Here is a 13,258-nt window from a genome sequence, read left to right as displayed (position 1 = left end):
GAATAAAAACAAAGGAAAGAAGGGATTCGCTAGAGACGGTACTTTATTTAAGTGTCCTTATATATAATATTTCTTCCTCCCGACGCCGCCTTCTGTTCCAGAATCCCACCCAGAATAACCGCACGCTGTGTGTGATCAGCAAACCTCTTCAAGGCTGTGACTTTCTCAGACGTGCCTTGTTTCCGATGCCCTTGGCAGTTGATCTGCGTGCATTGGTCAGATGTTTTGCAGGCTGACCCTCAGCCAGGGTGTGTCTGTGGCTATTCTCGTGGCTAGACTGGGATTGTGGGTTCTGGGGAGAAAGACCAGAGCTTCAAGGTGTCATTTTTTATCACCTGACGTCACACGTACATGCTATCAATGGGAGCTTATCGCCGTTGACATGAACTTGGCCCTGCCCTCCACACCCCGGGCTGCGATGGTGTTTGTCCGGTTTCTCCACAGCAGGGCCGCCCCCTCCCCAGCTGCACCTGCGTGCCAGCCGCCCTCTTTGCAAGGAAGTCCGGGAGTTCAGGGTGAGGTAGCTGCAGAAAATACAGGAGTCCTTCTGCGTGGATTTGTTTATTCTGCCCCAGTTCTTTACCTAGTATTTATTTATATTGGCTTGAACCTGTGGGTATTTAGTTTGTGCTTTGAGGTACAACCCAATATCACTTATTTTTCACTTGAGGGATTCCAGCATTGGCCACAGGGGGGCGCTCTCCATGGGCATCTGTGCCCCATTGGCAGAGCCCAACATTGTGGATTTGTGTGCATCTCTCTGAGGTCTTTCTTCTTCTCCTTCTTCTTCCTCCTCCTCCTCCTCCTCCTCCTCCTCCTCCTCCTTCCTCCTTCTTCCTCCTTCTTCCTCCTTTCTTCTTCTTTCTTCTTCTTCTTTCTTCTTCTTCTTCTTTCTTCTCCTCCTCCTCCTCCTCCTCCTTTTTTTTTGTATTTTTCTGAAGTGAGAAGTAGAGGGGTGTCATCTGCATGCACCCGACCGGGATCCACCTGCAATGTTTACCAGGGGGCGATGCTCTGCCCATCTGGGGCGTTGCTCTGTTGCAACTGGAACCATTCTAGCACCTGAGGCAGAGGCCATGGAGCCGTCCCCAGTGCCCAGGCCAACTTTTCTCGAATGGAACCTTGGCTGTGGGAGGGGAAGAGAGAGACAGAGAGGAAGGAGAGGGGGAGGGGTGGAGAAGCAGATGGGCGCTTCTCCTGTGTGCCCTGGCCGGGAATCGAACCCGGGACTTCCACACGTCAGGCAGACACTCTACCACTGAGCCAACCAGCTAGGGCAGAGGTCTTACTTCTTTTTAATGGCATTACAAGATGCCACAGGCTCACCTTGTATGTGTCCACTTCAGCCCTGGAGTCAGCCGTTTCTCCAAGGAGCCCCGGTAGGTCTCTTTTCCTGGAGAACGGTGTTAGACACCAAGATTTGGGCTCCCGGTGTGCTCACTGCTGCTGGAGCGTCATTGCTTCTGAGTTCTCTCCACTGATAGAACACAGAACCGTGTGTGTACTAATCTGTATCTTTATACATGGATCGATAGCTGTTCTAATACAGTCATCAGTCTCTATATTAAGCTAAAAAAAAAGGAGTTCACACTAATGTCTCCCACTCTCGTCCATCTGCCCAGCGATAATTCCAGCATCCACCTTTGCTGGTCTGTGGCCCCCTGCTCCATCAATGAGCGTAACTCCCACCACGCACCATCCATGTGCTCAGTTGTTCCATTTCCATACGCATTTAGGGCAATATCAGAATTCTTAGCCTGCCTTCCTGTGAGGAGCGGCTCTAGCTGCCGGACCAGATAAAGTGCTTTTGTACAGTTTCTGTGCCCAGTAGTCCTATTGTCTCCACTCCAGTCAGTCAGATCAGCAATCCCCGGTCCCCTTTAGTGACACTGTTTTTCATTCATTTGTAATGCAGTAGATTTTATTCTGTCATAGTCTGCATTCCACCCTAGGATCCTCTGATCTCCTAAGTGATTTTTTTTTAATTTGCATACAGTAAGGATCACTCTCTGTGCTGTGTGAATTTCACTAGTTTCTGATAAATGCACTGTGCCATGTATCCACAAGTAGAGTAGTATACAGAACAGTTTCACCAATTTATTGATGGGTTGGTTTTTAGAGGATGAGGAAGGGGGAGAGAGAGAGAGAAACATCGATTTGTTGTTCCACTCGTTTATGCATTCGTTGGTTGATTCTTGTATGTGTCCCAATCAGGGATCGAACCCACAACCTTGGCATATTAGATGATGCTCTACCCAACTGAGCTACCCGCCCAGAATTAGGACTTCAACATAGGAATTTTGAAGAGATGCAATCCAGTCAATAGCATCAATGAACTATATATATATATATATATATATATATATATATTTTATAGGGACAGAGAGAGGGATAGATAGGGACAGACAGACAGGAACGGAGCGAGATGAGAAGCATCAATCATCAGTGTTTCGTTGTGACACCTTAGTTGTTCATTGATTGCTTTCTCATTTGTGCCTTGACCATGGGGCTATAGCAGACCGGGTAACCCCTTGCTCCAGCCAGTGACCTTGGGTCCAAGCTGGTGAGTTTTGCTCAAGCTGGCGACCTCGGGGTCTTAAACCTGGGTCCTCGGCATCCCAGTCTGACGCTCTATCCACTGCACCACCGCCTGGTCAGGCTGAACTATATTATAATTTATATACTGCCCTGGCTGGTGGTGCAGTGGATAGAGCACCTCCCTGGAGTGCCAACGTCACCAGTTCAAGCCCAGGGTTGCAGGTTTGATCCCAGGGTTGTTGGACACCCCCCCCCCCCAGGTCACCAATTTGAGCCCAGGTCAGAACACATAGGAGAAACAATCAATGGCATAACTAAAGTAGAACAACAGGTTGATGCCTCCCTCCCTCTCTTTCTCAAATAAATAAATAAATAAATAAATAAATAAATAAATAAATAAATAAATTAGGTACTATCAGCACATGAGAAGCAATGTAGAATAGTATAGACTGTGATAGATTTTAATGGTTTTTGTCTCTTACGTTTCAGGCAAACGCTTTTCTTTTTCATATTTTTAATTCATTAATGTTTCACTTGTTTGTACTTGATGTTTTTCAGGGATTTTTTTGTTTGTTTGTTTGTTTTGCTTTGTGTTTATAATATGCAGATCCCTAAAGACATTTTAGGGAGAAAACAAGATGGACCTTCCTCTTTACTTTTTTCCTAAACCATTAAAAATCACCACACTAGATGTCTCACTGGCAACTTCATCTTGAATTCCTCAACCCGAGGTCATGGCTTGTGCCTTTTTTTTTTCCCCTTCTAACTCTTTCAACACTTCTTGGAGATGGCGGAGGTTTGGAGAGGTTGGACCAGATGGGTCCGGAAGTCCTTTGTGGTGCTAGCATCTTATGGTTCTATTTTTGTCCAAAACCCTCAGGAAATAAAACTGCAGGGTAAATAATGGAAAGGAAAAAAAAAGGGGGGCATCCTATGTGAAAGTGCTGTGGGCAATTCCTTTTTTTAGATAAACTCCTAAGAAATGATTCTATTCCCTTCGGCATGGAATTGGACCACTCTTGACGTCACAGGCTCGACCTGGGCAACTCCCCCACCCCCCCATTTAAGTTTCAAGAAGGCAATAGAAGTAAGTATAAGGAATATAGGATTTGAGAGGGGGGTGAATTTTTCCTTCCAATGTTTTCTGTGGGGCTTGGGTTAAAATCCACAACCCAGGAACAAAGGATCAATGGTGAGTTTTCCAAACCCTTTATGGTCGTCAGCAAAAGGTAGAGAGAGGGGTGAAACTTGACTGTTCTTTGGACAATTTCTGGATGAGAATGTGTGTCTGGTTTTTGTGCCAGGGTAATTCTGGCCTCACCGAAGAAGTTGGTGGGAAGTGTTCTACTTTTATTTAAGTTTTGGAAGAGGTTCTGTAGAATTGCTATAGTTTGATCCATAATATGTTCGGTATAGTTCACCAGGAAAGCCATCTGGATTGTGCGTTGTCCCTTCTGGGACGTTTTCATTAGGAGGTCAAGCTCCTTAATAGATACAGAGGTATTTGTATTTTCTGTTACTTCCTGAGGTGACTCTTGTTGCACGCCTTAGTCCATATTTGTCCCAGTAGAGTCCGAGCTCTAGGTCGGTCAGGCGTCTCTGATTCGACTTCCCTGTGCGGTGGGACACTCCTGCTTATCAGCAGGGCTGGCAGCCTCTTGGGGACTACTCTTGAGGCGGCCATGAGGAATTCTGCTTATTGGTACCAAGACCAATTGTTAACAAAGGAAAGACACAAGCAACACACAAGTTAGTTGCAAGAATCACACAGGCAGTTTATTACTCACGAATCCTTTTGGCGTGCCTGGGTGCAGCTTAAGGCCTCCCCCCTCCGGTGTGGAGACAGTCCACATACAATGTTGGAGTCTGAGTGACTTAACACAGCAGGGGGCCCCTTAGTGGTTTATGCCTTCTAACAGGTGTCAATCTACAGGATTGCCATCTCAAACCACCTTTTTGGAGTTCCTCGCAGGGAGCCCTTTTTATGTTCATCTACAGAATTGTCACATCAAGCCACTTTTTATCTGTATATAACGTCACACACACACTAACTGTGCCCTGCGTGAAAGGCAGAGTCTGTCTGTCATATCTGTACACCCCAGATCAGTTCCCACCAGAGGGCACGGCCTTATTCACATGCCCTAATGGCATTTAATATTATAGCCTCACTTGTTTCTATATATCTCCTATCTTTTTCTATATTCCTATATGCTTTTTCTTAATCCATATTATTGTTTTTAATATGTTATTTTCTTAATCTACTTCTCACCTAGCTGTAGAATTTGTGGTGCTGTCACTTGTCTCAGTCAATTAATATTGATACTTTATATCAGGGGTCCCCAAACTTTTTACACAGGGGGCCGGCCAGTTCACTGTCCCTCAGACTGTGGGAGGGCTGGACTATAAAAAAAAACAACTATGAACAAATCCCTATGCACACTGCACATATCTTATTTTAAAGTAAAAAAAAAAAAACGGGAACAAATACAATATTTAAAATAAAGAACAAGTAAATTTAAATCAACAAACTGACCAGTATTTCAATGGGAACTATGCTCCTCTCACTGACCACCAATGAAAGAGGTGCCCCTTCTGGAAGTGCGGCGGGGGCCGGATAAATGGCCTCAGGGGGTCGCATGCGGCTCACAGGCCGTAGTTTGGGGACCCCCGCTTTATATCATCATTCCTTTTCTTTTTCCCTTGATCCATTTGGGCCAGAAGTGTATCAATTTTATTGCTATTCTGCCTGAAATTACTTTTGATTTCATTGACTTTCTTCTTTTTTTTTGTGACAGAGTCAGAGAGAGGGACAGATAGGGACAGACAGACAGGAAGGGAGAGAGATGAGAAGCATCAGTTCTTTGTTGCAGCTCCTTAGTTGTTCATTGATTGCTTTCTCATATGTGCCTTGACCGTGGGGCTACAGCAGAGCCAGTGACCCCTTGCTCAAGCCAGCGACCTTGGGCTCAAGCCAGCAACCATGGGATCATGTCTATGATCCCACGCTCAAACCAGTGACCCTTCATTCAATCTGGGGACCTCAAGTTTTGAACCTGGGTCCTCTGCATCCCGGTCCAATGCTCTATCCACTGCGCCACCGCCTGGTTAGGCTTTGTTGTTTTTTTTGTTTGTTTGTTTGTTTTCTAGTTCATTGATTTCTGATGAGGTCTGTATTATCTTCTGCTTACTCTGCTTTACTTTTTGTTTTTCTAGCAGGAGCTGAGGTCACTGACCGGGTCCCTTTCTAATACACATGTTCAGGGGTTCAGGGCTGGATGTCTCTTTGGGGGTCAGCATAAGTGCCCTCCCACCCATTCTGATAACGCTGCATTTTTATTTTCATTCAGATCAAAATACAGCATTTCCTGTTTCTCTTTGGGTGCCTTCTTTGATTCATGGGTTATTTTGAAATCTGTTATTTAGTTTCCAATGACTGGGAACTTTTTTTTTTCCCCAAGGATGTTTCTTGAAAGGAGACCTAATTTTTCTCATTCCCTGTGCTCAGACAATACTCTGTGTGTTGTCAAATTTTTATACCCACCTGTGAGGCCTCGTGCTCAGACCCCTCCTCTCTAAACCTATCTCCTAATAGGGTCCTGCCCTCACACCAGATTTTTACCCTTTCTGTGTGTGTGTGTGTGTGTGTGTGTGTGTGAACGTGCTGAACCCCCGGGGTCCCTGGAGTCTGTCTGGGGGTCCCTTCTTTGTGGGTCTCCTGTCCACCATGCAGGCATAGGATACCTCACTTTCCTCAGGTCTGCTCAGAGTCCCCTGGACCCAGAGGCCGCTTACACCAGCCTCCCCACCCCCCACCCCCTTCTCTGTGCCGTATTCCCCTTGACCACGTCCCACCTCACCTCACAGAGCGCCCGTGCACGTGACTACTGTCTGCTATCTCGGTCCCAGAACTAGAGAAAAAAAAGTCCGGGATGTGTCAGATGTGTCACTGTTCAGCTCCGCCCCCTCCCCACCCCCCAGGGCCGGGACTCTGTCTGCAGTGCCTGGTGAGCCAATGAGCGGGTGCACCTCAGCCTGGTTCTGCGCTGCAGATGCCCCAGGCTGTCCTCACCCCGAGAGTTTCCCTGACAACTGTAGATGCCAGGGCTTCCATTTTGTTGCATACCAGAGAAATAATCACGGGTTTTCAAAGCTGCTTATGAAGAAAAAAAAAAGAAAAAGAAAAAGCTGCCTCTGGAAGAGCTCCCTCCTGTAATGAAAACCCTTGTTTGGTTTCCTGAAGGTCCAATTGTGATGCAGATCTGTCTCCCTGGGGTAGCTGCTCTCTCCCTTCATCTCAAGGCCCATCTGGCTTCCTCCCCGGGGAAAACTGGTTTCCAGATGGAATTCCTTAAAGCAGAATTCTTCATTTAAAAAAATAATAATTTTTAAAAGTTTATTGGGGTGACATGGGTCAATAAAATTATATAGGTTTCCAGTGTCCAATTTCTATGATACACTGTCGGGATGTCGCATCGTGTGTTCACCGTCCCGAGTCAAATCTTCTGTCACCGTGTACGGGACACCTCTTGACCCCTTTACCACTAAGTTCCATCTGAGATGAGAGTGTTGGTGATGTGTCTGAGGGCCACAGCCTGGGATTCCTGGAGTGACATTTATGAGAGAGGACTTAGAATGAAACTGGAGGAGCGACTTTTATATCATGTCAGAATAATTACAGCCCTGGCCGGTTGGCTCAGTGGTAGAGCGTCGGCCTGTGTGTGGAAGTCCCTGGTTCGATTCCCGGCCAGGACACACAGGAGAAGCGCCCATCTGTTTCTCCACCCCTCCCCCTCTCCTTCCTGTCTTTCTCTTCCCCTCCCGCAGCCGAGGCTCCATTGGAGCAAAGTTGGCCCAGGCGCTGAGGATGGCTCTGTGGCCTCTGCCTCAGGCGCTAGAATGGCTCCGGCCCCAACGGAGCAACGGCCCAGATGGGCAGAGCATCGCCCCCTAGTGGTCTTGCCAGGTGGATCTCAATCATGGCACATGTGGGAGTCTGAATAAAAAAAAAAGAAGAATTCTGAATTAGGTCAGAGCGTGCCCCTTGTGCTTTTGTAAAGCGACACAGATAGGAACTGCGGTCTCTTCTTCTTCCGTTTTCTTTGTACCTAAGCAGCCACAATAGGTTTTGGCTTCTGCAGTGTTCCTAATTCTGGGAGCCTTCCATCTGGCCGTTCCTCTTTAAAGCCTGCCCCGCAGACCCTGCTCACTTCAAGGCACTCAGGAAGGAGGTTTCCAGGTCAGACGTCTTTGGAAACACTCCCTCACACTGGGGGAACCACAGTGCCCAGCAGCAGGTCAGGGACCAAGGACCCTGCAGCTCATTACCTGAGTAACCCCTGTCATTCTTTGGCTAGTGTCTCTCCAATGTATCTGACCTTAGGGTCTCATATTTTTTTAATTTTAATTTTTGTATTTTTCTGAAGTGAGAAGCAGGAGGCAGGCAGACAGACTACCACATGTGCCTGACCAAGATCCACTCAGCATGCCCACCAGGGGGCGATGCTCTGCCCATCTGGGGCGTCGCTTTGTTGCAACCAGAGCCATTCTAGCGCCTGAGGCAGAGGCCACAGAGCCATCCTCAGCACCCGGGCCAACTTTGCTCCACTGGAGCCTTGGCTGCAGGAGGGGAAGAGAGAGACAGAGAGGAAGGAGAGGAGGAAGGGTGGAGAAGCAGATGAGCGCTTCTCTGGTGTGCCCTGGCTGGGAATCGAACCTGGGACTTCCACATGCCAGGCTGATGCTTTACCACTGAGCAACCCGGCCAGGGCCTCAGGGTCTCATTTTGAAGGACACTTAGAGACATACAAATAAACCCATGTGGGGACAGAGGGCAGTCAGGTGTGGTCCCTCTGGGGGTCTTAGCGATGCAGCTCAGAGGCCTTGACAGGTCCAGACCCCCCCCCCCCCCCCCCCCCCCCCGTGTGGCAACCTGGTGTTGGACAGAGCTCTCCTGCGGACAGCCAGAGCCGTTTTCCAAAGGAGGATGCCCAGGTGGCCAGCCATGGCTGGGGCAGTGGGGGGTGGGGAGATACAGCCTCCGTCTTGGGGCACTGCCCACTGTCCGGGGCACCTCGGCTGTGGCTGGAGCACCAGGAGGCAGGGGGTGCAGAGCCCACAGTCCACCTTCTCCCCAGATTTGAAGGGATCAGACAGCCAGGCTAGGTTTTTTATTTTTTAAGATTTTATTGATTGATTTCACAGAGGTGGGCAGGGATGAGAAGTAATTCCTTAACTTAGCTAGGTGTTCATTGGTGGCTTGTTCTATGTGCCTTAACTGGGCAAGCCCGGGGTTTCGAACCGGCGACCTCAGTATTCCAGATCAACTTGCCACTGCACTACCACAGCTGAGGCCACACTGGCTGTTTCGATGGAACACTTCCCTGAAAGCAGTTGGGAGTGGGGACATGATCAGGCACATTAAAGAAAACCCCCACATTTTCTCTGATTTGTCCTTTTTTTAAAAAAAAAAAAAAATGTTTCCACTGATTTGAGAGGGAGAGGGAGAGAGAAGCATCAACTTGCTGTTCTGCTGATTGTGCACTCATTGGTTGCTTTCTTGTATGTGCCCCAACCGTGGGGTCAAACCTGCGGCCTCAGCACGCTGGGGCGACACTATCTGCTGAACCACCCAGCCATGTCCTACGAGTGAGTTTATTTCTGGGTTCTTTCCTCTGTTCCATTGTTCTGTGTGCCTATTTTTAATGCCAAGACCATACTGTTTTGATTACGTTGAGCTCTGTAAAACATTTTGATGGGGAAGTGTGATTCCTCCATCTTTATTTTTTCTTTCTCAAGATTGCTTCTGCTATGCAGGTTCTTCTGTGGTTCCCTGAAAATTTTAGGATTGTTTGTCCTACTTCTGGGGGAACATGCCATTGGCATGCTGGTAGGGACCCCACTGGATCTGCAGATTGCTTTGAGTATTAGAGATGTTTTCACAATATTCACGTTTCTGCCTGTGGTCATGGAATATCTTTCCATTTATCAGTATCTTCTTTTCATTTCTTTCCTCAAGGTTGTACAGGTTTCCGTGGACAGGTCTTTTTCTGTCTTAGTTAAAATTTATTCCTGGTATGTATTCTTTTTGTGCAGTATATAAGAATGGTCCCTTAATTTCGCTTTCTGATGACTGATTAGTGCATAGGAAGGCACTTGACTTTTGTAACTTTTGTATATGTGTTTGTTGATTGTGTATCCTGTAAGTGTAGTGAGTTTATTTATTTGTTCTAATGGTTGTTGTTGGTGGAGCCTTTCGGATATTCTATGTCGAATACCAGGTCACCCTCAACTTGAGATAGTTTCACCACTTCCTTTTCCAATTTGGATGCCTTTTATTTGTTTTTTGTTTTTTTTTTTTCTTGTGTGATTGCTTTGGCCGGGACTTCCTGTACTCTGTTAGATAAAAGAGGTGAGAATGGGCGTCTTGGTCTTGTTCCCCATCCGAGAGGGGAAGCTTCCTATGTGCTTCAGACTTGAGTGTGGGGTTCATTGTGAGCTGGTCGTTTCTGGCTTTTATTATGTCCCCTCGACACCCACTCTGTGGAGAGTTTTTTGTTGTTTTTTTTTTTTTTTTACCACAAACCGATGTTGAATTTTATCCAGTGCTCCTCTGAACAAAAACTGTCCCCTTTTCCGTGAGTTCTCTCAGTGATAAGGCAGTGGCCTCACAAGGCATGGGTCCCAGATGCTGAGTGGGAATCTGTCGGGATCTGTCCAGCGGGACGGGAAGGTGTGGAGCTGCAAGTACGCCGCCCCGGGACGCACATGGCAAGGGACACGAAACCACCATGTTCTCACGATGCCTCCTACACGTGGGTGTGCCTGTTGTCCTCACGTCCCGTCCCTCACCACATACAGAGGAAAAGCCTGTCCTTCCATCCCGCCTTCCTTAGATAAGAGGCCTTCCCCGGTCCTACCTCTCAAGCTCTCTCCCAACTCTTAAGTATGAAGGACATCGGGGGTCTACGGAAACGTGACCTTCCTGGGAAACCAGCTTTCTAGGAAGGACAGTTGGCCGTTGACACAGTCATAGAAAACGTCTAGAAATGGAATGGCCCAGGAGGATGACAATGACAGTGTGTCATCTGGAAGACAAAGTGTCTCATGCTTGAACAAATTAAGCCCCTGAAAAGTCAATGAAAAAGCTGGGAAAAATTTTGCCCCAGCCAGGGACCTCCGTTGGTTAGAGCCTCGTCTCGATACAGCAAGGCTGCCGGTTTGACCCCTGGTCAGGGTACACACAGGAATCAACCAATGAATGCATACATAAGCGGAACAACAAACTGATGTTTCTCTCTCTCTCTCTCTCTTTCAAATCAATCAATAAATTAAACAAATTTTTAAATTTTAAAAAACTTGCACATGTTTTGAGAAGGTCTCCAATCAGCTGGCACAGAGTGGGCACCCTGGGCCCTGCTCTTCTGCGCTGACCCTAGACTAAGTGAGCGTCGAGTTCACCTTGCCAGTTAGCAACCCAAACCTCTCTTTGTGTTTCAGGCTGGGCTTCCCAATGATGGTCGTCTCTTGCATGGTGGGCATGTGCTACCTCCTCGTGGTTCACGTGGTGATGGGATGGAATTAATCGGAACCCATCACCTGGAGACGGAGGGGTACTTGACCCATCATCAACATCCACAGAACACTCGCTCCCCCCGAGACCGCTCTTGGGAGGAGAAAAGGTGCTTACCTTGCGAGGTGCTCTGGAGTGTGGACCGCTGGCCACCCACATCCTGACACGGCTGAATGCTGGCAAACCATGGCCAGTACGGGATAACTTAGCCAAGATTCCCCTACGGGAAGTGTGTGGATTTCTCAACACTTGTGATGCTTTGTAAAAAAAAAAAAAAAGGACACACGTGCTATAATTATCCACCCCAAATGGCTTGCCATGTTCCACTATCCCTTCTCCTGACACACACACTCTCTCTCTCTCTCTAATTTTCTTCATGTAATCACTGTTCATGTTAAAATAATCAGCTGTCACATTGTATACCTTCTGAATACATCCTCTTCCTGGGAAAGGCATGCTGTGTGTAAGGAAGCATTTTATATACTGAAATAAACTCTCTCCCTTGGCCTAAGGTCTTAGAATTGGTTATTCTCCTTATTATCTTTATTATTTATTATTATTACTATTATTATTTTATTATTTTGAGTAGTGTACCATCTGTAAAATCGCATTGGATGCCTATGCCTGTCTTGGGGAGTTTTTTATGTCATCCATGAAAAGTCTAGACAGCGGACAGGAGCTTGGTTCCCTCCGCCATTCCGCAGGTTTCTCTGTTCTCGATGGTTACAGCGGATGGTTACAGCGTCGACGCTGTTATTTGTCGAGTGAACGTTGACCGGCTCACTGAGGCAGGCAGGCAGGCGTGCTGGGGCTCAGCTTGTTTTTCTTTATTGGATGCGGCTTCTTCTTCTTTTTTTTTTTTTTTTTTTTGTATTTTTCTGAAGCTGGAAACGGGAGAGACAGTCAGACAGACTCCCGCATGCGCCCGACCAGGATCCACCCGGCACGCCCACCAGGGGGCGATGCTCTGCCGCGACCAGAGCCACTCTAGCGCCTGGGGCAGAGGCCAAGGAGCCATCCCCAGCGCCCGGGCCATCTTTGCTCCAATGGAGCCTCGGCTGCGGGAGGGGAAGAGAGAGACAGAGAGGAAGGGGGGGTGGAGAAGCAGATGGGCGCTTCTCCTATGTGCCCTGGCTGGGAATCGAACCCGGGTCCCCCGCACGCCAGGCCGATGCTCTACTGCTGAGCCAACCGGCCAGGGCGGATGCGGCTTCTTTTATAAAACGATGCCTGTGTGCTGTTGACTCGGGTATGTATCACAATAGGGTTGACTTCCGAAGCCCCCCCCCCTCCCCCGGGAATCAGAAGGAGCCACACTGGGATCCCTTTGTTACCGGAAAGGGGACCTGGCCCCTTTGGGTCGTGTGTGTGCAGGAAAGATCGATCTCAGGACGTGAGTCAGGTGATGTTGCCAGTATGTTGATTACACACAGCTGGGGACAGTGGCACACGGAAGGGCCTAGGATAGGAAAAGCAACAGGAGAGAGTCTGGGTGGGGCTGCTTTGCCTTCCTGGGAAGGCAGAGAAAGACTTTGGAGACAGATTCAAGGGGACCGGCCTGTGGGGGCGAGCTGCCCGCTGCCCGTTGCTCCCCTGGTTGCCAGCCTCGTGGGGACCCTCAGAGTTTAGGAGACGCACCCCTGTGAGGGGGGAGGAGGACGGCATGGGTGTGCTCCCAGGAGAGAGAGCACAGGTGCCGGGTCCTTTGTTTTGAGAGCTTTTAATTTTCCATTGATTGGAGAGAGAAAGAGAGAGAGAGAGAGAGAGAGAGAAAGGAGCATCAACTTGTTCCACTGAGTTCCATTTAGTTGTGCACTCATTGATTGCTTCTCGGATTTGCCCTAACCAGGATTGAACCTGCGACCTCGGTGTGCAAGAAGGATGATCTACCCACCGAGTGCCCAGTCAGGGCCTGTTTTTGAGGTTTTTTTTTTTAAAAGGCTGGGAGCTAAGGGGCAGTCTTATGGGAAGATCTCGTTAGGAGATTCCTCGGCTGTGCCAGGTGTGCCCATTCAGGATCCCGATCGCTGTTGATGGGTCAGCCCCAGCCAAGGGCAGGGGGCTCATTGGTCACGGCAACTGGTCCTGGTGTGGCCCAGCTGGGTCGGCTGCTTTGCTGGGTCTGGCGCTGAGACGGAACCGAGGCCCAGG

The 13,258-nt window shown here is 48.3% G+C and overlaps 1 protein-coding gene across 5 annotated transcripts in view; it reads left to right on the top strand.

Annotated features, from left to right (window-relative positions):
• Positions 1-11,619, top strand: part of OCA2 (OCA2 melanosomal transmembrane protein) — a 69,581-nt gene extending 57,962 nt beyond the window's left edge. For all 5 annotated transcript variants that reach the window (XM_066239978.1, XM_066239973.1, XM_066239975.1 and 2 more), the window contains exon 24: positions 11,035-11,619. In XM_066239978.1, the coding sequence (XP_066096075.1) occupies positions 11,035-11,119 (85 nt within the window). In that variant the 3' untranslated portion in view covers positions 11,120-11,619. The remainder of the gene's footprint in view (positions 1-11,034) is intronic.
• Positions 11,620-13,258: the final 1,639 nt, after the last annotated feature.

Source organism: Saccopteryx bilineata, chromosome 7 (genome assembly GCF_036850765.1).
Source record: "Saccopteryx bilineata isolate mSacBil1 chromosome 7, mSacBil1_pri_phased_curated, whole genome shotgun sequence".
Lineage (NCBI taxonomy): Eukaryota > Metazoa > Chordata > Mammalia > Chiroptera > Emballonuridae > Saccopteryx > Saccopteryx bilineata.
Note: the sequence above shows the minus strand (reverse complement) of the source record. Positions and strands in the feature narration are given on the sequence as shown.